Here is a 26122-nt window from a genome sequence, read left to right on the forward strand (position 1 = left end):
AATCATTTAAAAGACAACAAAGTAATAAAATCATGTAAAAGACAACAAAGTTATAAAACTGCAATATACTTTTACAATAAACAATGTCTTATACCAATATCATTGATTCAGATATGATTAAATTGTACAAATTACAATATGATTTTTTAAATTTACAAATATTTCTACTGATTTGTCTTAATTATTGTTTTAAAATTCCTCGATGAATTTTACATTCATACCTACCATATGGCATAGCATTAATTATATCTGGAACACAAAGTATTTAATAAACTTTTGATTTTATTGAGTTATGTTTCATTGTCTGGGGTTTCAATGAACCTTTAACACACATATTTTGTTAAGATAAATATGAACAATATCTACATACATATGTTATTTACATATACATTATATTGTGATTGAGAATATGGAATTTACTTTGAAACATTCTTAATATTATAATCTGTACATATATATGTAGTTTGGTAATTGTTAGAATGCATTTGTGTGTGTGTCTTGTGTACAAGACTTTGTTTAATGAAAATAATGCAATTGTTGTTCATTTTCTTACAACAACACTAACAAAGTGTTGGTATGCAATAATCTTTGATTATGGCAGTAATAATATTGTTCTTTAGAAAATTATTTAACTAAAATGCTTCTTCTTCTGTATAATACATGCACACATATTTAAATGAAAAAACAATGTTCTAAACAAATAATTTTGATTTCTGATTATTTCTATAACAAATGCAATATTTTTAAACTTAACATAATAAATTTCTTTAAACTATTGCTTTAGTTTAACAAAAAAATACAACAACTACAAAGATAATACGAAGAACAAAATAAAAATATATAATAAAAATACATGAAGAAATATAATTTTCTTGTAATTTAACACACAGACTTTTCAGACAGAGGGGCGGAGAAGAAAAGGAAATAGCACGGAATGTTGGTGATTTTGTTTCTTTCGTTGTTAAAAGAAAACAAAAAACAAAACAGTATCATTGTCAGCAACAACAACACTACCAGCAGCACAAAAATAAAAAATGACAAAGATTGCATTCTTATAGTAAAGAAAAAACAAACCGTATGTAGCAAATTATGAATCCAGGGTGTTTTGAAATGATTACACTGTGCAACACTGGAAACGCAAACAACTTATTCTATTTTCTGAAAGTACATTCTGAGACTACAAAAACCTTTATAGGGTTTTGTGTTCTTAGATCGTGTTTAGATTTTATGGTCTCATCTAAACCGACCTAAAATGAGCCTTTTTCCAGTGATCGGACCTTTATCTCCGAAACTAATAAGAATTTTACTTTGCAGTCTTCAGCAATATTGTAGCCCTAAAGTAGTAGAACTTATGTGTCAAACAGATGAACTAGGAAAAGCTGAATCTAGCGCATCAAACTCGTTAAAATAAAGAAAAGTTTATATAATTTCTGAAATTCTGTTAGAAGTTGAAACAAGTAACCATTCTGAAAATTTTCCAAATAATGTGGCCATCAATTCTTCAGAGCATTCTGAAACTCTAAAGTTGTTATTTCACGTTGTTTAAGGTGTATTTCATAACATACCTTTTACAAAACTTATTTCACACAATGTTCACACAGGCTGTTTATTCTCATATTGGGGAATTCAATGTGTTACTGAAATATTTACCAAATTGTTGTTGAAAAATTTGCTATAAACAATATAATGTTCTGAAGAGTTGTGTATTACATTTCAGAGAATATTTTCCCAAAATGTAACATTAAGAAGAATTTAACATTTTGGGAGATGCGCTGCAACATATACACAAATTATAGAATTTTAAGATATATTATAACATTTGAGGCAATAAATGCAGTTTTTCGAGTTCACTATTCCTCCAAATATTTTCTTCTTGCTCTTATCTACAAGTTTGCTACAGATGTCAAAACAAGATTCGTATTGGTTTCAGAGATACAGCCACGATTTGTCGATCTTTAACAATGTTTAGATGAGGCCATAAAAACCGAACCCGATCTAAGAAAACAAAACCCAAATATGGTTTTTGCCTATTGGTCCTCTACTTTCATAAAATTCTGGACAGAAGTTGTTTGCACGCAATTGGCTCAAAAATGTTGCACAGTGTTATGTTCACCAAGCACAAAAATAAATAGTTTTGTCAATAGAATGGTGCAGGAAATGGGCCCAAAGAGTATGTCTTATGTACATTTCATAAGTTAACGGAAATATTTGTAAAGGAATTCAAGTCATTATAATTTATATAAATCAGCCACTAAATACAAAAATATTTTTTATAAATTTTTCGCCATCGTTTACTGTCATTTTACTACAAACACCCTGAAGTATATTTTTTATGTATCTATTTATATGACTGCATAATGTTATATACTCGTAAACATACAAATGCATGTGACTAACATACTATATGTATGTGTATATTAAATGCTGGCCTGTATATGTGTCATTGCAGTGTTATCAATGTGTGAATTTAATATCTGCATGTCTGTCTGTTCCACCATGTATAAGTATGCCATTATTTTTTGTTGTTAAAGATGTTTGTTGTTGTTTGTTTGAAATGAAATGTAAGAAGTTGTTGAAGAAGCAGAATCCTTCTCTACTAGTATATGCTGTAAGTAAATAACGAAGTATGCAACCTAACCCTTCGTCTCTATACTCCACAGCACATCTCCACTTGATGTCATCATCAACGAGATTCGTTTACTCAGACTTCTGGCACGGTGCACTGTGTGCAGGTTTCCATTTCGGGTGTGAAATCCTCAATTTGTATGGTTGTCTCAAAGAAGTTGTAACGCATATGAACAGCAGTGGTGGCTTCCTGCATTATTTTTTTGGGATCAGCACCTTCAGCTGCAAAAAGAAAAGAAAACGAAAAAAGGAATGAAAATACAACACCAAAGTAAAAGAGGAAAATAAACGAACAAAATGAAAAATAACACTAACAGAATATTATCATTAAAGAAGCAAACAAAGTGTAGACACCAAAAGACAGACGGACAAACAAACATTCAGAAAAGAGCGACACAAAATAAATCAATATAAATGCTAAATGCAAATCTTCCGTATTACCTCTAGACATTCAAATTTGCTTCTTCTTCTTTCTTACCCCTATCCCTCCATATTCTTTTCACTCTGAAGCAAGGTGAAAGATGAGCAAAACTTTGAAAATTCAATTCGTCGCAGCCAGACAAAGTCCATGGCTTGTTACTTTATTTTATTTGGCTATAATGCAAATTGCATTTTCGCACGTGCATGCCAAAGCCAAATACAAATGTCAGAGCATAGAATGCCATACAAAAACAAAAAAACAACATTCTTCTTAGAAAAGTCTTAGCAATATTCTTTTAACACTGCAGCATCATAGAATAAATAAGGATAAGAAGAAGAAATCAACAAACAACAATAACAGAAAACTATCATTGCCAATTTTATTTTCTTTATTTTTGTTTGTATTGTTTTTTTTTCACAACAAGCAAACAAGCTGGTGGGGCTATATTTTCCACTTTATCCCAGAGTTAGTAGTAGTATTCAGATCATTTGCATAAACAGATCCCAAATAATGCAGCTCTCTGTTAAAACACAGTTCAGTCGCAAATTTACAAAATATAGTTGGAGTGCAAACGCTAATGCTTTTGCTTTGGCTTATTCTCCACAGTAATTATGGCTTTTTTAATTTATAATGCACAGCAATTTAAGCGTGTAAAATAAATTTTAGAAAATTTGAATTAGTGACTCCAGATGGTAGTGTTGTGGTGGAAAATATTATTTCGTATGCAAAATAAGTAATAGGAAGAGAGCGTAAATTTGGTAAGCATTTTGAAAATTAGTTTCAGACGGAACGAATTTTATATACTATACGATATAACATCCAAGTTCAGAAATGACGCCACCTGAATGGGTTTAGTCCATATTGAAACAGGAGTTAGGTGAGTTGGTTTGACTGGTCAATTTAACAGGTGCAGTGTATCATGGGAATCGTTATTGCATGCTAGGCGGATGATCTGTTTTACGCCATCAATCCTTGCCCAATAAGAATTGAGGCACTTTTATCAACCGGATCTTAGTTTCGCCGAAATAACCCTCAATAAGTCTCAGTATTTACCGTCCTACGTTGTTCAAGCGGAACAATTGCCAGATGCCAGTTTTGCCGAAGCAATAGGAGACCATTCGCCTCGAATTGTTTCTTTCACGAACGATTTTGGTTGGATTGGGCTCTTATTTTAAGAAACATTTAAAATTTTTGATTTATTTCGGGCTCCAAGATTCGCCACCTGTGACGATCTTATAAAAGTCCTCTGAAACACCACGATCGTATTTTTTTCCAAAATTTTATTACACAAATCGACACGACACAAATTGAGCGATTTTCAAATTGTGCGAGATCCAACGAGAACTAACCTTTTCTATGAGCAGCTGTTCATGCAAATCGAATGTAAACTTTCCAATGGAAATGCCAGATGGAGCCAGGCAATACATAGTGTTGCATAGTCTAAAAATATTTATAGTATGTGGTTAACAAGGATTCTTTATCTGCTCCCTAAGTGCTGGCTGCTTATAATCTCAAAGCAGATAGATGTGGCATGCGCGGACGACATGTATAAGCCATAGATTGTGATTACCATGACTTTGGGGTAATTAGTGGTCGGAATTATTAACCTATCGACCACACATACAGTGGGTGACACAACTTTTCAAACAAGCCCGAACTGTATTATTTCTACAACCTGGAACAGCTTAGCATGACTGACCGTATAAAATGCTTTAGCCAGGTGCAATGCTACCTTCTGTGCCACGACATGTTCTGGTTTTAGACCTCGGCTATTATGTGTGGAAATGGCATGCAGTGCTGTTGTGGTACTATGCTACTTCCGGAAAACGTGTTGATGATCCGCAACTTGGTAACACGTTCTGATGCTGGGGAGGAGTAAAGACTCATACATTGTTGCATCGCGTAGCATCGCGGACAACATCACCTGGAGGAGATTGCACGGATGGACGAGATCACAAACGATGAAATCACTTCACTTTGTCCGCTCGTTACCGAGGTGTCGGATCTGTCAGTACCACGCCGTTAAACATGCCATATGTCCGATTATCTTTTTTCAGAGTTCGATAACTCATTAACCCTTTGTCCCCAATTTACTACTACTGGTTCCAATGTTGCAGCACTCTAGCATTTTTCCGCTTGTACTCACCGAGGAATTTATAAGATACTAGCTGACCCGGTATCGCGTTGCTGGCCCGTCATTTTTGATTTCCGTGTAAGGCTTAGTAATCTATCTACAATTTGTCTATCTAATATTGATACCTCTAGATAGCCTGGCCGAATTGACGATAAGTCGACGTTTTGGTATAACCCTCATGCAATGGTATCTCCAGATGTAAAATAGAAAATTACTTTAATTATAGCCTCCACCATAATATGAAGGGTATAATTAACTTTATGACTCTGTTTGTAACACATCGGAATATTCTTCGTAGAACCTATAAAGTATATATTCGTGATCAACATAAAAAATACGTGAATATAACGATGTCCGTCTATCTGTTGAAATCAAGATACAGCTCGCGATATTTTACATAGAGCTTTTCAATTTGGTACAGAAGTTTCTATTTTTTGTCGTAGCAGGTTTGGTATTGAAAATTGATTATATCAGTCCACATTTTGATATAGCACCGACTGACCAACCGATTTTCGGAATTTTCAGGGTTTTTAGCCGCATTATCCTATCGAAATGACAATACTTTAGTATTAAGTCTCCCTTAGAGGCATAACGCATTTTTGCAAAGGATTATCACCATAGGTCCACGTTTTGATAGAACTACCCTAGAGCGGTACCGCCCGAGTGTCGATATTTTTAGTTAGTTTTAATCTCATTATCCATCAGAAATGGCTGCAATTTGGTATTTAGCATTCAGTGTGGGTATAAAACATAGAATATTCGGTATAGGGAGTATTAACCATTTCTGCAGAGAATTATCGGCATATAGGACGGTACCTCCCGAGTTTCGATAGTTTGGAGGTTTAAGTCTCATTATCCCACCGAAATGGCTATGGCAATTTGGTGTGTTGTCTTCATTGTGGGTATATAGAATATTCGGTAGACGTTTTTTATGTAGCCTTCATTGACCGATACCTTCCGATTTTCAATATTTTCAAGGTTTTAGCGGCATTACTCAACAGAAATGGCTATATTTGGAGGTATCAAATATTTTAGCAGAGGATTGTCGGTATAAATCCATGTTTTCATTCATAAAACGATAGCTGCCGATTTTTTGGGGATTTTGAATGTTTTAGCCACATTATTCAACCGGAATGGCTTAAGCCTGATTTCAATATAATTTATGGTGGTGTGCATAAACGTTGGGGCCGGTCGAACTTAACGTCGTTTTTACTTCTTGTTAACAGAGAGATGTTTCATGGAACACGTTATTATTTTGCACTCCTAAATATGAAAACATCTGTGATTCATAAAAAATGACTTCAAAATGCTATTGGGTTTATCTGGACTTTGCTGTATTAAAAAACGTGGTCTTGATCTAGTTATTCCAAGCACTGAAGTCAATGTTCATGTCATGTTTGCTGTCCCACTTACTAAATTTGTAAATCTAATCAGTAAGAATAAAGTTTTCAAAAATTGGATGCAATCGCGGTATTCTGCTTCCAAAACACCCAATAATGGCAGAGGCCACAATTGCAATTGTATTGAGTACCAATACGTCTAATAATCTCTGATATTTAGAGATTTGTTAAAACCCGTTTTTGGGGAGGTCCCCCACACCCTCCATTTTCGGTATTCTCCCACCTTATGAACCTACACACAATTTCATCCAATTCGGTCGATTAGAAAGTTTAATTTAGGTAATCATGCCAGTCTTAAAAATCCCTCTATACATTTAGATAGTTTATAGATACACCGAATTGCTGGCCCATCGCATTAGTGACGAATGCACATTTTTTAGACGTTCTAGTTATTTAACCATCTTTGAAATTATGTGTTGCCTGATTTCTCAATCGATTTTTTGGAAATTCGGTCAAGGGACATTTAACATTATTTAGGTATTCCAAATTGTGGGGTTGATCGCGCTTTCCCAATTATTGAGGTCAGAGTTTATAGCGTTGTTGTAGTCACGCTTACTAAAATTAAGGATATTACCTATAATTATACATTTTTAAAAAAATTGGGCTGACCGCGATATTCCACTTCCGAGATGACTATTCAAGATCAAAACAGTCATTACCATAGTATTACAATACATTTTTAAACAAAACGATCAAAATTATCTTTGATTTCACGTTTTCTTAAAAAATTTTGTGGGGGAGGTACACTGGTCACTCCACTGACCAGTATAAAATGTAGCTAAAAACCTATTCTCAGACCTAAAAACTCCACATACAAAATTTCATCGAATTCGGTCCAGCCGTTTCGGAGGAGTTTAATTTCGAACATCATGGCAGTCTCGAAGAATTTTATATATATATAGATATCAAAATATAATTTATCAGAATATAAATTCAGATATCTGACTCATTCCCTATTCCCGTCGCCTCTGCTGGGAAATTAGATCTAATTTGAGGTATTCGATCAGCAGGGATATGGCGGCGGCTGCCGCAAAGATGACATCTATGAAATTCCTATCTACCACCGGAAAATCAGAGGGATTGGGCAGTTATCTAAAGCGTTGTTTGGATAATTCTCTAAATCCTTGCCTTGCAGAGGTTATGAAGTCGAGTAGTATATTGATGGAGATGTGAATAGGGAGGTTGCAAAGTCACGTCATTCGTAAGACCAGGTGACACGTTGGATATATTAGGCAAATTATGACAGTCTATATTTCCTCTGGTAATTTCATAGGGCTGAATTCCATAGTTCATTCAGTTATCGCCGCCTAGAACCAGGTAGTTATAGCCTTCTAACTGGGACTGGCAAATAAAGCGGACCGCAGTTGTTAATCGGCGGTATATACATATTTAGGAGTTCTGTCTCGGCGATTCCACACTTGACCCCTACCGCCCTACACTCTAGGCATGGGTCACTAGAGGCGAGCCCCTGCGAGATTGGTCTGTACTGGAGAGACTGGATTGCAAGTCTACCACTTCCACTTCTCATATAATCCAAGCGCAGTACGTTCTATCCATCACAATTCTGAAGACTGCGGGTGTTGTTCAGCTTTGTTTTTCTTAATTGCTGCGACCATTATCCTTCTCCTACTCATAAAATTCGCAATGTCATTGTTATTCGATGCCAAGGATGCTATTGAATCATGGGTGCAAGTGATCTGGCATCTAATTTTTTTAGCATTTTCACTCATGAATTTTATATGAGCGTGACCGCCATAAGATGACATTCATTTTCGGATCTTAAGACGACATTCATTGTCGGATCCTAAGCATGTCATTTTGACCAATGCTTTGACATGTCATTTTCACCAACCCTTTGGCATGACATTTTCATGTCTTGTTTGGAAAATGGAAAATTCTGTATTGAAATGTGATGTTCATGACAAACCAAACTCTTCATTAATTCAAACTAATTCATGAAATAACTAGAACTAATTTATCAGCATAAAGTTTACACCCAAAATTTCAATTTAATCACCGCCGCTGCACCGCAACAGAGTTTACTTCGTCCACTCTCAGCCACTGATTTCGTTTCATCTTACAAAAGCTTTTCTATTATCTTCTCATCACCAGTTCAGATTTCGACATGGACTCCAACAGCACTCCTTTAAGAATTTCTAGTTCGTGAACCTACATTTAATTTGTAATTTTATAACAAAAATGTTGGAAATGTATGCTCTTTGTTTTGATGTCGCTACTTGTGTGGATGTACAAATCGACTTGTTTGTTTGTAATGATCTGTACAAATGATTCAAATGCTGATGAAAAGATCGGATCTTTCACGACTTCCTTTGCATGGTTTTAATGCTAATGAAAAGATTAGATCTTTCACGACTGCTGGGATGGTCACATAAAAGCCCGAACAGCAATTTTCGAGTTAATGACCGCGGCTGGTACTGCTGTCATAGAGTTTGCGGGGATGTTTCATTATCTAATGATGACGACAAAGACTTACTGAGGATAAAGTGGACACAACTTACAGCTCCATGATCTCTACACCTCCTCAGAAAGGTCAGCCCTAAACAATTTCAGAAATTTACACATTCACGACATCGGTTGCAAACGGGACGGACCAGAAAAATCCGGGAAATAACGCTCATAAAATAAAGACGAATGTTACTTGTAGTTGTTGGGGAGACGGCCCTGGATGAGATAATGATTTCAATTCGGTGCATAGAACCGGCCGTCGCTGAATTGCTCACATATCAGTTGTTGTAAGTAATTGGACGAAAATCAGTTTTGGGACTTCGCATTTTTCATCCCAAGTTGGTCAAGAGTCAAACTTTGCACAAATAATGGTAGGCGTTTTCCACACATTAACTACATTTGTCTTCCTTTCGGAAGCTTGAACATCTTTATCATTAATCATTATGTTTGACATTCTATTCTTACCATGGTAGATAGCTTGCTAAAATATCCCAAATTAATAATTTGAAAATTATTTTAAATTATTTACATCTTTGTGTTTATTTCAGCTTAAGTCCATATTTTGTTGTAATTCAATTGTTTGAATAACAACAAAATATTTTAAAGTGGATATGAAATTGATTAGTTGCGGACGAAGGGTAGGGAATACTATAGTTTCAGTTGTCACCAAACAACTTCATCAGTTCCCTTTTTCGCAGACTCTGTATCGATAAACAGGTCAATAAAGCAATCTAGCAAATTAAACAAAATGAGAAATTTGCTGTATGGCCCTAAAGCTAATCACTAATCAATTTCATATCCACTTTAAAATATTTTGTTGTTATTCAAACAATTGAATTACAACAAAATATGGACTTAAGCTGAAATAAACACAAAGATGTAAAATTCTGCAGTCCAACAATAAAAAACGCCAACAATTTTAAATTATTAGTTATTTTAAATTTCCTTTTAAAATTCATTGAGAATGAGTACCAATCTGTATGTTGAAAAAAAGTTAAACAAACAAAACTTTTTGTCCAAATATTATCTAAAACGTCCAAAAACCATTCATTCGTTCATTACTAACATTCAGATTCAAGATATTGCAAAGCAGACACCTAACTTTTGAACATTTCTAGAAAACCCACCACTGAACTATGCATCGATTTTTAATACTAGTGATGGCTAAACTACAGCCATACCTCCAAATGTTAGACAAAATTGCATCCTTGCATTAGTGCGAAGAAAGAAGTTCCAACATTTATTTCAAATGACTAACGTTCATGTAAAAGTTGAAGCAAAACTTGAAGTTACAGCCAAGGGTAACAAAAGACAGCAAAAAAAAAAAAACAACAAACAAAGGTTAACAGAATACACCACAAAAAGGTGTATCAGTACTAACAACTGCAACTACCAATACGTAGAGTATGTTCAGCAATTGTAAGTTCTGAAAAACAAAAATTGCTTAAATGCTTCACTTGGGAATCTTTACATACTCACTACCTACAATTGCTAGAAATTTTAATCTTTTTTATGTTCTTTTCCCGCCTCTCAAGAAAACAAATCCAGAAAAACTGGATATTTTTGAAAGTTATTTATGGTTATAGGAAGTTGGGTTCTAACCTTGCACACCGAGCTGACTGTTCCTAAAACTCCAAAAAAGCAAGCCAAGGAATCACAAGGTGCTGCCACCACCACTGGAGACAAGACAAGTTTTTTAACCATTTTATGAAAGCGAAATGATAAATGCTGAACGGATGCTAAAGTACAACTCAAGTCATGCGGAAAGGAAAAGTTGTGGGATTTATTTTCACTTCCAAATTTATTGCTTGAGAATTGAAGTGGTAAAACGAAGTTATTTTTCTGTTACCTATAAAAAAGGGCATACAAAAATGTGTGGAAATAAAATCGGGAATTTAAAAAATTCCGCTTAAATGACAATGGCTGCAGTGCGGCCATAGCAATTAGTAAAAATTGCTTGCTGCAGTTCATTGCTAACAACAACGATGACGCAAAAGTCCAACCCAAACTATCACAACAATAACGACAACGATAACATCCTTATTAGAGTTTAACTTTGAAGTATTTGAAATTAAGTTAAGTTGTAGAAAGCCAATAAACCATAATGAGCCGAGTTTTTAAGTGAGTTTTGTTGAGTGGAATGAATGCAACACAACACAACACAACACATAACCCATACAAAACTCAACGCAACGCAACACAACAAAACACAAATACTGGAATACAAATAAAACTAACAATAATCAGCAGTAAAATTGCTTATGCTGTTGCTCCTCAGCCTGATGCTCAATGCCTTCGTTGATGTTGATGATGATCATGACGACCAGCATCATCATTACTCTTCTAATTATTATTATTATTTAGTAGTTCGTGGCAATGCAGTGCCAGAGTACACATAACAAACACAAGCATGTTCGAATGCCACGCTCGAAACTACAGGACCCAACAGCAATACAATTCGCATAGTTTCCAGATAATAACAAAAAAAGTTAACACAAATTCAAAATTAAGTTGTACTCCCTCAGCCAAAATTTTTAGTTTAGTTTTTTGAGTTCTGGAAAAGCAGGGGTATTTTGGAATGACAATATTTTTGTATTCAACGATTTTCTCTCCTATTATGTAACAATGTAAGAAAATAAAAAATTCAATTTGGTATTTGGTGCAATGACTGCACCCCTGTATTACAATTATATGGAACCTTCTTTATCATCACCGCGTTCCCACACGTATAGTGCGACACCACTTATACATATATGCTGAATATTTAGAACTTCTGAGGAGTTTAGGCACCACCAAAGAATAAAGGCTATCAACCATTTTACACCAGGTACTCCCTTCAAGAAGTCAGTCGATCGGGAAGCGATAGCCCTTGGATCGAACTTGTTGCACCCTCCACCATAAATTACCTAGAAAGAAATTGGGAGGTACCGTTCTATGGGCGCTATATGAATTATATAATTCTCTGGGCAATGTTTTATACCTACAACGAAGACTATAACCAAATTTCCCCATTTTGGTGTGATAATAAGTCTAACCCCCATTATTAGAAGTCGTCTTTTGTTATATTTTGGATTTACCGAACAGATTTAGAGCGTTCCGCTTAACTTAAAGTTAAAAGTGATGATTGAATTTCAAGGAGGAGCTTCTTGGCATTAACTTTCAATGTACAAATTATATTTTTAATGCCTCCAAATTGGTTTATTTTGCGTTTTCAAATCCATCAGGTAGTAAAAGAACACATGTTATAATGGCCCTAAAACCTTCAAAATACCGAAAATCGGAAGTTACCGTTCTGTGGGGGTAATATCAAAACGTGAACCCATACCGATCCTTTTCGGCAGGAATGTTTAATACTCTCAACGAAACTTTCAAACTTTTAGCCATTTCGGTTCTGTATGCCCGGGGGGTTCGATACCCGGACCGGGCAAAAAACACCATACTTTTCAACGGTAGTAAAACACACCTCAGAGTAATGTAGGCGACATTTCCTCAATAATCCAAGACAAGCCGTTCGGACTCGGCGATAAAAAGTATGTCCCATATCATTGAGTCAATATGAATCGACGTGAACTCATTGATATGAAACATATACCATCAAAATATTGCATATCAGGCTATACCGTCTACGGGGCTATCCCAAAATGTGGACCGACATAAGCCATTTCCAATACCAAACATCCTAGAGGCAATAGAATTTTTTTCTTTATCTTAAATATTGCGAGTTGTGTCTTGATTCCAACAGACAGACGGATAGAGGGACAACGTTATATCGATCAAGAATATTGATACTTTATAGTATCTCCGATAAATTATTTGACTTACTATTTGTTGTAGTCAAGCTTAATCTCATATTTGTTGTTTTCAAATTTAAAAAACAACAAGTTTAAAGTGGGGTGTAGTTAAAATTGATTACTTTTGGGGATGGCAGAGAATACTAGTTTCGTCCAACGCCACTTGGACTCATCAGTTCTCTTATTTATTTGATGTATTACAAACGGAATTACAAAGTTAATTTCACCAAGTTGCACTCAATTGCAAGCTAGTATCATTGCAGTCGAATTATACTTCGAATTGTTCTTTAATTTTTGGCGTCTAGGTTGATAATTTATAAGTGTTTCCTTTTTATTAAAACTCCGTGGATCATAAAATCTATTGTTCCATATTAAAAATGTGTTTATTCCATCTGTTGTTAACAATTCACATATAAGATACCTAAAACCCTAAGCCCGAAATCCAAACCCTTTTGTATGGAAAACATACACTAAACAAACTTTTTCATTTTTACTCATTCCTATCTGGATGTTTTGTTGAAAACTCATACCAGCACGAGACCATGATACACCAGACCCCAACACCATAATCAAAGGCATCGTTATGACCGTCATCATGGTTGTCGACATGGTCGCCTACCACAACAAAAACATCCACACACCATCACTTTGGTATGAATGAACGAACAACCATTCTATGTATCTTGTCTTTCGCAAAACGCACCATCGCTCGTTCTATGGACATTGGGTATTATTTTAAATACAAAACTTTAAATGAAAAACACTTTTGTATGCAATTTTTCTCATAGGGGTATATCTGAATTCATTTCAAATTCCATGGACACATACACGCGCACATCCACACAAACTCTCTATCTCCCATTTACCAACATAGAAATGTTCAGCTGGAATGAAACTTTGGCTAAATGTGCGGGTGTAGCCGCACAAACAATCGCCACCTGTGGTGCTGTGTTAACAACAAAAACGATACGTGCAGCATCATTTAATTTGGAATATTGTCTAGGTCTGTCTGCCATAAAGGTTTGTATGGGAAATTAAACAACTTATTTTAGTAATTTGTTTAACTGCAATTTTAATACAGCAATAATTTTAAGTTTAAGATCGTGTCAATTCTACCAAGTGTACGCTTTGGGATACCTTCCCAATTTTCTGTAAGATTTTATGTATACTTTCTAAAAACGCCACATGAAAATATAAACTTCCCTATTCAAACGGAAATTAGTCAAAATTATGTGCATTGCCGCTTTGGGTATAACAATTGTAGCGGCGATAATGATGTTCATGTTAATGTTTCCTCAATTGGAGCAGTCCTTATGAGTCCCTTTGTTTGATTCTTTTGTGTGCTGCGAACAATTGTCATTCATGCGTTTGTTTGCGCTTCCTTAAACAACCATTTAATTTTGATAGTTTGTAAGTCTGTTTTGGTGGCAAATGTTAGAGGAAATGGATGTATCGATGACTTTATTAAAGACTAGTAAAAAAATTCCCAAAAATGTATGTATATCGGTGGAGTGCAGAAATGTATAACTGTGGTGTGTAGTTATTGTTTTGCATTCCCATTCAAATCAATTCACAATTATTTTATTCTTAAGCTCGGGTCGATATAGAACACTGTGCGACACGAGATGGGGAAAAAACGGCGAGACACGTGTCTTCTCTTTTTCGATCTTTAATCATGTTGGGGGGTCAGAAAATGGTTAGTAATCTTTAGCTTACAAAATTACACACAGTGAAATTGAGGAAGAGTTTTTTTGTATCATTAAAAAAACTATAAGGAGCTGATGAGGGTTTGTGGCAAAATCGGAAACTATAGCCTCTCAATAACCCAAAAGTCAAAATATGTTTTTTGTTTATTTTAGTTGGTGAGCAAAATAACTTTTGGCTTCAGATTCCACTTTATTACCATTGGACCCAATATCCTTTCTTGGAATAGAATTAACCCCCAGTTTTTGTAACTTATTTTTGTTCGTTCGTCTATGTAATAATTTAGGCATCCATAGCTCAGCACCCAGAATACATACATACCTAATTTTTCGTATACCCGTTCCATATATTATTAAGAATTCTTAATTTTAAAATCAGCCCTCTACATTGCGCTAAAGCGAGTAAACCGATCGACAAAATTTGACAATTCTTGTGGGAATAACAAACATTTTTACAAAAACAGGGGGTAATAATTCAGACTGATTCACAAGTCTGTAACCCTATTTTCGGATTAGCTGAGTCTGTGTAACCCACAGATTAAATTTTCCCTTCCACTAAACGAATATGTTCTTTTTTCAAATCCTGTCTCTTAAATATTACGTTAATTATAATCATGATAACGTCTATGTATACAGGTCACGCCATAATGCCGCTACCACCATTACACATTACACCCAATTTACAATAGAGTAAACATCCATAAAATTGATCAGCAACAACATTTGACCAACAAAATTTTGAATATGAATGCAAAATTAAATGAAATTACACGATAACAAGTAACAATCATTAGCCTTGTTCGACACGACCAAGATGTATCAAACCCCCATGTATATATGCGCACACACACACACATATATCTGCACATATTCGATTCGTAATTATACAGCAAATTTGTATTTTAAAAATCATAAATGCAATAATGATAAGAAATGAAATTAGCAGCAAACAAACAAGATACACATGAACTCGCTTTTCAACATCAGAGATGGGAAATTCGAAAATGGTCGCAAATTTTGTGACACTAAGAAAATGAAATAATATGGGATAGGAATGACACACCATACACAAAACAAAGAATGCAACTCGCTTATGCAACCAAATGCAACCAAAGATAAAACGTTAAGATCGTTGGCAGCCAGCGTAAGAAAAAAAATAATCCGCTGTATCAGACCAATTTCGTTTCAAATTAGGTGCCTACTGTCCACCTTATTATATATCATGAAAAACAAAATTGCAAATAACCGACACGAAATTCAATGAACTTTAAGGAGTCAGCTTGAGGATCTTGACCTCGCAGACGATATTTTTTACAAAAAAATTGAAAATTGCAATGCTTTGGTCGTACATACTAGACAGAAGCAATGGTCGAGCAAAAACCACTTGGAAAAGAAGACAGATGAAAGAGGTAGAGAGAGAGAGAGAGAGAGAGTGAGAGAGAGAGGGCAGCGGTACTAGCCGGAATGAAATTAATTGCAATAGAGCAGTGCCGACCAAGGCCTACATAAGGTCGGCCAATAAGCCCAGCTGATTATTATGTTTGATTTTAAAAACATTATTGTGATTTAAAATACAAAGAAACTAAAATCACAATAATGTAAAATCTATTATGTTTGTTGTTAAATGTTGTTAACAGTACTCTGAATGGCCGACCTTCTGTAAGCCTTGAGTGCCGACCAAGAAGAGCGAAGCCACAAATGTGAATGTATTCAAAACATTGCCAATTTATGACAGTGTGTTAGTAAGATTGTATGCACGCAAGCTACCAAAAAAAAAACAATTCAAAACATTTGCTCTCTCTTGCACGCTCTTTGCGTTCGGATCGTATGTGTGTGAATCGCCGAAAATCTTTGTAACCAGGGACAAATGGCTGTTCGGCACTGCAATAGAGAGATAGAATACTGGGTCGGCACCCAGCAAAAATTCGGATCCGTTAGTTATTATGTAACCCATTACAAAGTAATGTAAACAAAAATAACTACTTAAATTACTCCTTATTATGAGTTATGAGTACGGTGGCACAGAGCTAGTGTGTCCGACTACAAATCAGAGTGTTGTGTGTTCAACGCTCATCACCGGCCGGGTACTTTTTGTTAAAAAAAACCAATGAACACTTGGTGGTGCACATGTAAACATTAAAACAACCCTTAGTATTTAGTGTGTTCGGCTACAAAGCTACAGAAGCTCGTGTGTTCAAATCCAGTAAGGGGCGAAATAAAATAAAAATATGAAGTGTGTTGAAATTGAAAACAAATTCTACCTAAACTGTTCTAAAAATAAAAAAAAAATATTTTTTGTCATATAGCTTATTTTTCAACTTCCAGTGGCGTAGAATAACTAGTTATTCTAGTGGTCATAGAATAACTAGTAATTCAGTGCGACATGCCCTTGTTAAAATAATGGGTTAGTAGGGGGATTTGTGAGTAGTTACGGCTGCCAAAAGTCCCTTACAAAACACATTATTTTGGTAGGATTTTTTGCTGGACATATATGGAGAATAAGAGCGTCGCATAGTGTTGCCGCGGTGGACAAAAACCGAAAAATGTGAGCAAACTTTTATATATGTTTACATTTCTTTCTGACAGTAAAAACATCCGATAAGACGAATCTGAAAGAATTCTGTCGATATGTGCATCCATAATGAAATAATAGCTCTTTAAATATGACAAATATTACCCAGGTAATCTAAAGCAATAATCATATGCAAATTAGACGACCTTTAAAAATACTATTTCTGAAAATTTTGTTCATAATATTAAAAATTTTGGATATTATATATAAATATAATATTTTAGTACAATAAGTTGGCATCAACTGGACATGGGCAAAAATTACCGTTAACAAGAATTAAAAAAAAATTAAATTTGATAAAAAATATATAAATTCTTAATATTTTGTAGAGTAAATCTTTTTATTGCCACATTGGCTCTTCGTTTTCGTGTATTGGACATCTCTTCCGAAATGTGTAAACACTTTCTGCCCATAACTGCATCTTTTGAGATATTTCAATATTTGATCAATTTTACCTATTGCGACAAAAATCGGATCGGATTTGGATATAGCTTCCATATATATTTTCGAATGATGTCATATATTTGAAACACTAAACATGCAATGTATGTCAAATATTGAAGAAATTTGGAAAGTGTGACGTAATTATTCGTAATTGGTAGAACAAAATTGTGTGAGTTATGTAAAACTTTCGGGAAAATGTGTAACTTAAATCCAAATCTTAACAGATTTTTGTCAAAATATATACAGACTAGCCAAATTCATTACAATCTGATTTTAAAAGAGATCGGACATATACCTTTATCGGCAGAATTTGTATATAAATGGGGCTATATCCAAATCTGAGCCGATTTGGAGGCCTAATAAAATAATACATAGGCTATTCGATCAAAATTGACCGAGTTATAGCAATATCTGGGAAAGATATATATGGGGGCTATATCCAAATCTGAACCGATTTTTGTGCAAATCGAAGCTACCTAGGGGCCTAAGAAAAAAATACATAGTATATTTGAAGACTATTCGATCAAAATTCAACGAGTTATAGCAAAATCTGGGGAATATATTTTTGGGTCTAAATACAAATCTGAACCGATATGGTCCAAAGTTGGTATTTTTCAGTCATCATAAGTACTTGCGCAAAAATTCATCAACCTTGGCCAACTCCTTCTTTTTTTATTCCACTTTTGTATGGAAGTGCCAAAAATGACAAAAAGTATAAAATTAAAAAAAAAAACATAATGTTATTAAAATGGATTGTATTTACATTTACACTCATGGAATGACCTGTCAGCGTAAGCGTTGCAACATGATGATAAGCTATTATCCAACATTTACCATCAATCCAGACTGGTCCCTAATTCTTTCGATTTGTTTCAACTAACACATAACAAGTACTATCGTGTGTCCATGCTTATTTGGTAGTAAGAAGACCGCGTGTACGTTAATGCCAAAGTTAGACCTTGTCTTGGAACCCCTGACGAAAGCAGCATTAAGCTGCATTTGTCAGAATTTGCCGCAAGGTTAATACCTGGTCAATAGTGGAGGTCTAAAACAGTGATTTGGCTTAAATATTTAATTGACCATAGGCTATAGTCGCTTACATAGAATGATGGAAACTATAGGGGGAGACATATCCCCCCGGCCCGTTTTGTGTACGGATCATGGGATCCTAAAGTTTCAATCATCGGGTATTCGTTCCTCCTGCCATATGGCTCTTGATAGCTGATAAATACACCTTAACCGCGTGTCTTGAAAAGCATCTACTCCAGCGATCTTAGTCCAGAGCAAAAAAAAAACAATTTAGACACCAAATATGTTTGGACGAAATCCGTTTCCGACAATTTAGAGACGATATAGGCTTGTCCGTTTACCTGTCTGCCTGAAGCGATAATTTGGTTCAACCATTGGTTCTCATCTTATTTTATAAAAACTTAGTTTAAGTTCGAAGATGTGCCCTTTCCTACGGTTGATTTGAGAAATTTTGTGGTACCTCACACAAAACATCAAAAGCTTTCGCTAAAACAGTGCGCACGATAACTCTCAAATCAACCCATTTGGTCAAAACTATGCATATAGCTACATATATTTCTTCTAGACATCGATCTGGTTCTAAAATGGTTTACGATCATATACGAGGGCTGACATTTTCATTGGGAAAATTTAAATTTTTTAGCATAAACATATTTTGATTTGAAAAAATCACTTTGCAAAAAATAGAATGTTATATACCCTGAGATAGAGACATCCTTAGACATTTCTTCCACCTATTAACAATTGATATTATTAGATCCAGTAAATACGATCGCGGTGCTTCAAACGATGTTTGTAAAATCGTCACAGACGACTAATCTTGGGTCTATGCGTATAAGCCCGACATAAATCAGCAACCGATCATGTCGGAATTCGAATGCGAGCCAAATCCAATGAAAGTTGTTCATGGAAGAAGCACATCGAAGCAAATGGTCGCCTGTTTCTTCGGCAAAACTGACCATTTGGCGACTATACGACATAAGCAGCGCAGGACGGTTAATTTTGAGTGGTATACGGCAGTTTGTTTGCCTGAAGTCTCCTGATAAACTCGAATAGCGAAAAAGAGAGGACGAATCATTGTGTGCTTTTACACATCAATTCAAACCAGCGTCTTTTTGTCCGGAAAAACGTGGAATTGATCGGTCATCCGACGTACAGCCCTGGCTAGGCATTCAATGACTTTATTTATTTCCCGCACAACAAGAAAAACGGCGTATGCAACGATACGCCAGAAAACGTAAATTCGTAAAAGCGTTCAAAAACATGTTTTTGAGGTATCTTAATCGGAGTGGAAATTGTCCTGCAGCAATTGGTTTGACCCCATGAAAGAGTATATAAATCATGATGAAGACTATTTAAGAAAACTATATTTGACGACCCTTTTGTCGGGATCAAGTCCCAACTTCCTGAGAAAATGAACCAAAAACTCTAAAAAAAACCCCTGTCGGCACCAACCGTATCCGGCACCAACCGAGTATCCGATTTGGCTGAAACTTTGCACATCGTAAAATTTAATCAAGTTTTATGATGGTTTATATCGGACTGCACTTTCTGGTACCTGCCTCTCTAAAGTTGCAACCTGTCGGCACCAACCATATCCGGCACCAACCATATCCGGCACCAACCGAGTATCCCATTTGGCTGAAACTTTGCACATCGTAAAATTTATTCAAGTTTTATGAGGGTTTATATCGGACTACACTTTCTGGTACCTTCCTCTCTAAAGTTGCAAATTTTCGTTTAAGTACAATTCAAAGGCTGTTGAAGAATCCGTTGGAAATTTCTAAGAAATGTACTCCCTGTGATCCTGTTTACATCGATATTATGTTTTTCTTGAGCAATTCATATAGGCTGAGGTTTATATATCTGCCGGCAAAGCAGACTACATTTTGGATTGGTGGTATTTACTCAATGTCATCTTAGGGGGCATCGTCGTCATCGCTACTACTGGATTTGTTACTTGATCATATTTATTGGGAAGTATCTGAATCCAAGCCATCAGTTTGATGTTTTTCTCTTTAATAGAACTTTCTGGCTTCCTTCTGATCCATGTACACTTCGAAGTCCTCAGTAATAAAAACCAAATTTTTCTTCTAAAGGGAGTCTAATTTCGAACTTATGTCACAAGGCACACGAACAAGAATAAATGAATTCATTTTTGTCATCCCTATCACCCATACACACACTACATTATATGGAGAATAGCAATTAAACAACAATGCTTGCTCCGTTCTGGGCCAACAAACACTTGTTGTTGCGATAAACCTCTTGCAATCGATTCCAACGGCAATCCTTGGAGACACAAAACAAATTCGAACAATTTTTAAAATTCCCCAAACTCCAACGTATAAAACAAACAAATTTCTTCTATGCCTATTTACATACATACAGATATGTATGTGTCTATGTAAGTTGTGCGTGCTCTAACAAACCGAACAATATGAAATGATTAAGTGAGTATGCTCACGGCCGTTTTATGGATTCCACTGTATAAATACATGTTGTACATGTGTACGAATGGTAAGAGATTTTACATTACCGCCTTGTGGGAATATGAGTTTATGATATGAGCGGGAACAGAAAATATGTGCTTGTACTTACCAATTGCCAAGTGAACAGATAACGCCACTTTATTAATGCTTAAAGCCCAAATACGCAAATTATGAACACGCTGTACACCCTCGATTTGTTGGAAAATGTTAAGAACTTCCGCATAATGCAAATAGCTTGGTGTACCCTCCATGAGAACCTAAGTCCACATGCACACGTTCGTAACATAAAAAAACACACGAAAGGAGCAAAGCGCAAATGGGGTAGGTCCAATGGTGTTGGTGTTTGCAACCATCAGCAGTGGGAGATGGAGGTCAGGATCCCATCGCACAATTTTACACACATTGTATATTTATCATTTTTAACCGCAGGCGATGACAGTTCAAATACCGAGCCATTTGTTTTGGCGATGAGGGGGGTTGGTAGGTTTGCACAATTCCAAAGGTAGTTGCAATCATCCAACCAACATGGCAGAGAAAATATTATGGAAATATGAAATGAAATAGAAAGAAAAAAAAACAATAGAATGAAAATCAAAAACAAAAATAATCAGACAAAACAAGTTAGGTTTTCATGTCGGTGTTCTTGTGTTCTAAATTCAAACAATAAAATAAATAAATAATTTGCAGTTGTCGCTGATGGAGGTGTTGTTATTGCTGTTGTTGTTCTGTTCTGTTTTATTTATTTTTTATTTTTTTGGTGAACAATATTACGACAGCAAACAAGATCAAATTACGAAATAAGCTTTGCAAATTTCGAAATTCAAATCTCTGGTGGTACGATTTATTTCCATGCCACAGGAAAGGGAAACACAGAAACCGAACCAAAAATAAAAATCAACGAGTAGATATTTACAGTGTATTAGATGGGAACAGAGTCGTTGCAATCATAAGCCAGAATTTGGAAAAGTATAAAAGACAGAGTTGATGGGACGCATGGTTCTGGTAGTACTTTTACACTTAATGACAGTAGATTCCTTACGTCAGACAGCCAATTGTTTTATGCTTTAAATTCCTTGTTTGTGCATTCTGTTTTAAATTTATATTCATGAATTAATTTCAAATGAAAAATATTTCTTATCTAGCCAAGAATACAAATATTTTGTAGGATTCCTAAAACTGATTTTAAATATATTTTTTCTGCGAATCAAATCTCGCGACACTCGAATATACAACATTCACAAATCATGAACTCAAAACAATGAACACAAAAACGAGCAATACCGACGAGATAAAATTAAAAAGAAACAACAAAACTGAATAACAGAATAACGGCGGCAGAATAAGCATCAGCAATTTACATTTACCGAATATTTTATATCTAAAATGATAAATGAGTTGTTGTTTAGCCTCGGTGAAACGAGAAAAAACACACACAAAAATAAAAAACAACATTTCCACAAAATTATGGCATTCGGTGAGGTTCAAATCAAATGATGGTGTGATAGAACACACACACACAAACTGTTTCCATCACAAAAATTATAAATAGAATCCATGGGAATTAAAACCATTAAACCGCAAATGGAATCAATTAAAAAAGCAACAACAACGATGACCTTTTATATGAATTAAACTTTAATAATATGATAAAAAGAAATAAATTGAACTTACCAATAATGCATCCTTTATAATGGCGAATGTTGTAAAGAGGACAATAATTGAAAAGACAAATGTACAAATAGGATCGGCCAGCGACCATTCAGGCTTAAAGTAAATAACAATTGCGGCAATGAAAACACCGACACTTTGCACCATATCACCCAGTACATGAATATATGCTGCTCGGACATTCATGTTTTGAACCTCCTTAGCCGCTTCACCACCATGATGATGAGTGGCCACCGATGTTTCGGCCATTACAGCAGCCATTTCTGCTCTAACTTCACTAACCGAACGAGAATTCTGATATGAGAAGGTTTGTAAACCTGCTGATGGCAATTCAGCATCGGGCAGAACACCACCCTCCAATGTCTCTGTGGGTGGTGTAGGACAAACTGCATGTGATCGAGTACCATTCTCATTGACAAATTCTGGGAATGGTGATGATTTTTGTGCTGGTGTCAAGGAAATATCGTTAGTATGGGTTATGGATGATTTTTTGCCTTTCTTCTTTTTACCACCATGACTGTGACCCAAACCACCACCATGACTGTGGCCATGTTGAAGTTGAACACCCATGCTGAAAAGAACAAAGGAAGACAAATGTAGAATTAAAATAGTGTCTATGAGAGTATCTTTTGAGAGATATATGTACATACATATTTATGTATGTGGAATATATTCTAAATTTATGACAAACTAGCGGACCCGGCGAACTTCGTCTCGCTATTAAGGAATAAAATTTCATACAAAAACTCAATTTTCGATTTTTCTAATTTTCCGACTTTTCCAGAGAGATTTTTCAAAATTTTCTTCCGTAAAGACCTTCTCCTCGAAAATACGAATAACTGACAAAAAATTTTACAGAAATCGGCCTAGCCGTTCTCATTTTATGAATTACTATAAATTTTTTACACCATTTTTATATATATAGATATGTACATTAGGGATATAACTTTTTCCACTTTTTTGCAAGTATCAAAAATACCACCACATAGCCATGTAGAGCATGAAAAACTATTACGAAATAAGGTATAATTTTTTCTCTATCGCGAAAAAAGTTTCCGCACCAAATGCATTGAAGTTCGGTAATTCATTTTTCAATTTTATCTGTTATAACAACATATTTGCTTTTCATTAAAATTTTTATTTTTTTGCAATCTAATTTAAAATCATTATCAAACCGTTCTAGACCAATTTGTTCTCAAATCGCGCCATTTCGGAGCATATTAGGAAATTTTGACACTACTGCAATTTTTGGTTTTTCTTTATAAACTCGTTAATTTTATGTTTATATTTATTGTACCTATCGGACAAGAGAATATGGTGTCATTTGTAACAAATTCGTTAAAGTTACAGACCGTTTTTAATGACTGCATGTGAGAATTGTATTTATTTTCTATAAACATTTATTCAAACAAAGTCAATTAAAAATTTTAAGTAGAAAAAATATCAAGAGGGTTTTAGTAATCACAGTCGGTTCGGAACATTTTTTCACCGAATCGATCTTAAAAACGTGTTTTCATTATTAGGACAAAATTCCCCACATGGTAATGGTGTTGTATTTTTGTAGAAAACAAATACGATTCTCACAGGCAAAGTCAACAAAAACAGCCTGTAACTTTCGCGACTTCGTCGCAAATGACCCCATATTTTTTTGTCTGGTAGGTACAAAAAATATAAACATTAAATTCACGAGTTTATAAAGAAAAAGTAAAAATTGCAATAGTTACAAAAGTTCCTAATATGCTCCATAATGGCGCGATTTGAGATCAAATTGGTCCAGAACATTTTGATAATGATTTTAAATTAGATTACAAAAAAATAAAAATTTTAATTAAAAGCAAATATGTTGTCATAACAGCTAAAATTAAAAAATGCATTACTGAACTTCAATGCATTTGGTGCGGAAACTTTTTTCGCTATAGAGAAAAATTAACGCCGTATTTCATGATAGTTTTCCATGCTCTACACGACTATGTGGTGGTATTTTTTTTGGTTATAGCCCTAATGTACATATGTATATTGGAAATAGAAATAGAATAGGAAAAGTTGATTATGTAAATTCAACTTAATTCAAATTACCCCCATTTGATCCCCAAATTTTCTATATTGAAAGACGTATTGGTGCGTATGATTGGTATAAATACTTAAACGGCCATTGGGAATATATCAAATTGAGTTAATATCACCTCAACTTTTATTATAATAAATGGGATAATGGAACGTATGAAATAGAGTTGTGCCAAAGGAACTATATGGAACTATATGGATCCAATGATCCACATAGTTTGTATGAACAAACTGCGTATAGTTATATCTCACGTTAGATTTAATGACGTAAATCATACGTTTTGGAACTAGTACAGTGAACAAGAAACTAGATTACCCAACTCCAGTATGCAACATAACCCATCTTACTAAACCATTTTGTATGACTTCATGATAACATATCCTGATGCAGCATCCATAAGAAATATTACAAACTGTAGTAGTGCTCCAACCGAAACGATTCTAGGCCCACACATTCCTCCTATTCACTAAAAATAGATATTTTTAAAATCTAATTTAGAACAAGGGCGAGATCAGCAGCTAAAATAGAAAAGAACCTCCCTTCATTTCAATCCCAAAATATGTTAAAACTTGTAAAAACAAGTATGAAAGTATCAGTCAGATGTGCTAACGGAGATATACCTTGAGCCTCTGACCAAAAATGAAGGAAACACAATAATTATGCCGCATTTAATATATATTGATATTTTTAATAAATATTGATTGTGCGATAGTTACACTATGCAACACTGAAAATGCAAACAACTTCTAGTATGCATACTGTAATAAATATTGAGACTACAAAAATCCTAGCTGGGTTTTGTCCTGTCAGATCGAGTTCGGATTTTATGGCCTCATTTAAATCGGCCTAAAACTACATATTTTTGCATTTATCGGGTCTTTGCTCTCTTTAGCGATATTGTAGCCCTATACTAGAAGAACTTACCTGTTGAACAGACCACATAAGAAGAACTCTATCTAGGGCATCAAAATCGATAAAATATTAGAAAATTGTGCATAATTTCTAGAATTCTAGTCGGTATCAGCTAAACTATTGGGAGTTGAACCAAGTAACCTTTTACTAAAATCTTCAAAATACAGTTCTCAGAAATTCTTCAAAACATTAGGAAACTCTAAAATGATTTTTTCATGTTGTTTAAGCTGTATTTTGTATCATTCCTTTTACAACGCCTATTTCAAACAATATTCACTCCAACACACAGTGGATCCACCCATTGGCCAAAAATAAAAAAATTAATGTCAACATTTTGGTACAACATCTGGCAACTCTGATAGCTATGACATGGACCTTTTTAAAAATATATTAATTTTTG

General features: G+C 34.8%; 1 protein-coding gene across 3 annotated transcripts in view; it reads right to left on the minus strand.

Annotated features, from left to right (window-relative positions):
- Positions 1 to 264: 264 nt before the first annotated feature.
- Positions 265 to 26122, minus strand: part of ZnT35C (solute carrier family 30 member 3) — a 159282-nt gene continuing 133424 nt past the window's right edge. For all 3 annotated transcript variants that reach the window (XM_073966539.1, XM_073966540.1, XM_073966541.1), the window contains 3 exons: positions 22749 to 23316; positions 21187 to 21334; positions 265 to 2847 (listed from right to left, as the gene is read on the minus strand). In XM_073966539.1, the coding sequence (XP_073822640.1) occupies positions 2702 to 2847; positions 21187 to 21334; positions 22749 to 23316 (862 nt within the window). In that variant the 3' untranslated portion in view covers positions 265 to 2701. The remainder of the gene's footprint in view (positions 2848 to 21186; positions 21335 to 22748; positions 23317 to 26122) is intronic.

This window comes from Musca autumnalis, unplaced genomic scaffold (genome assembly GCF_047663935.1).
Source record: "Musca autumnalis isolate F117 unplaced genomic scaffold, ASM4766393v1 scaffold_2, whole genome shotgun sequence".
NCBI lineage: Eukaryota > Metazoa > Arthropoda > Insecta > Diptera > Muscidae > Musca > Musca autumnalis.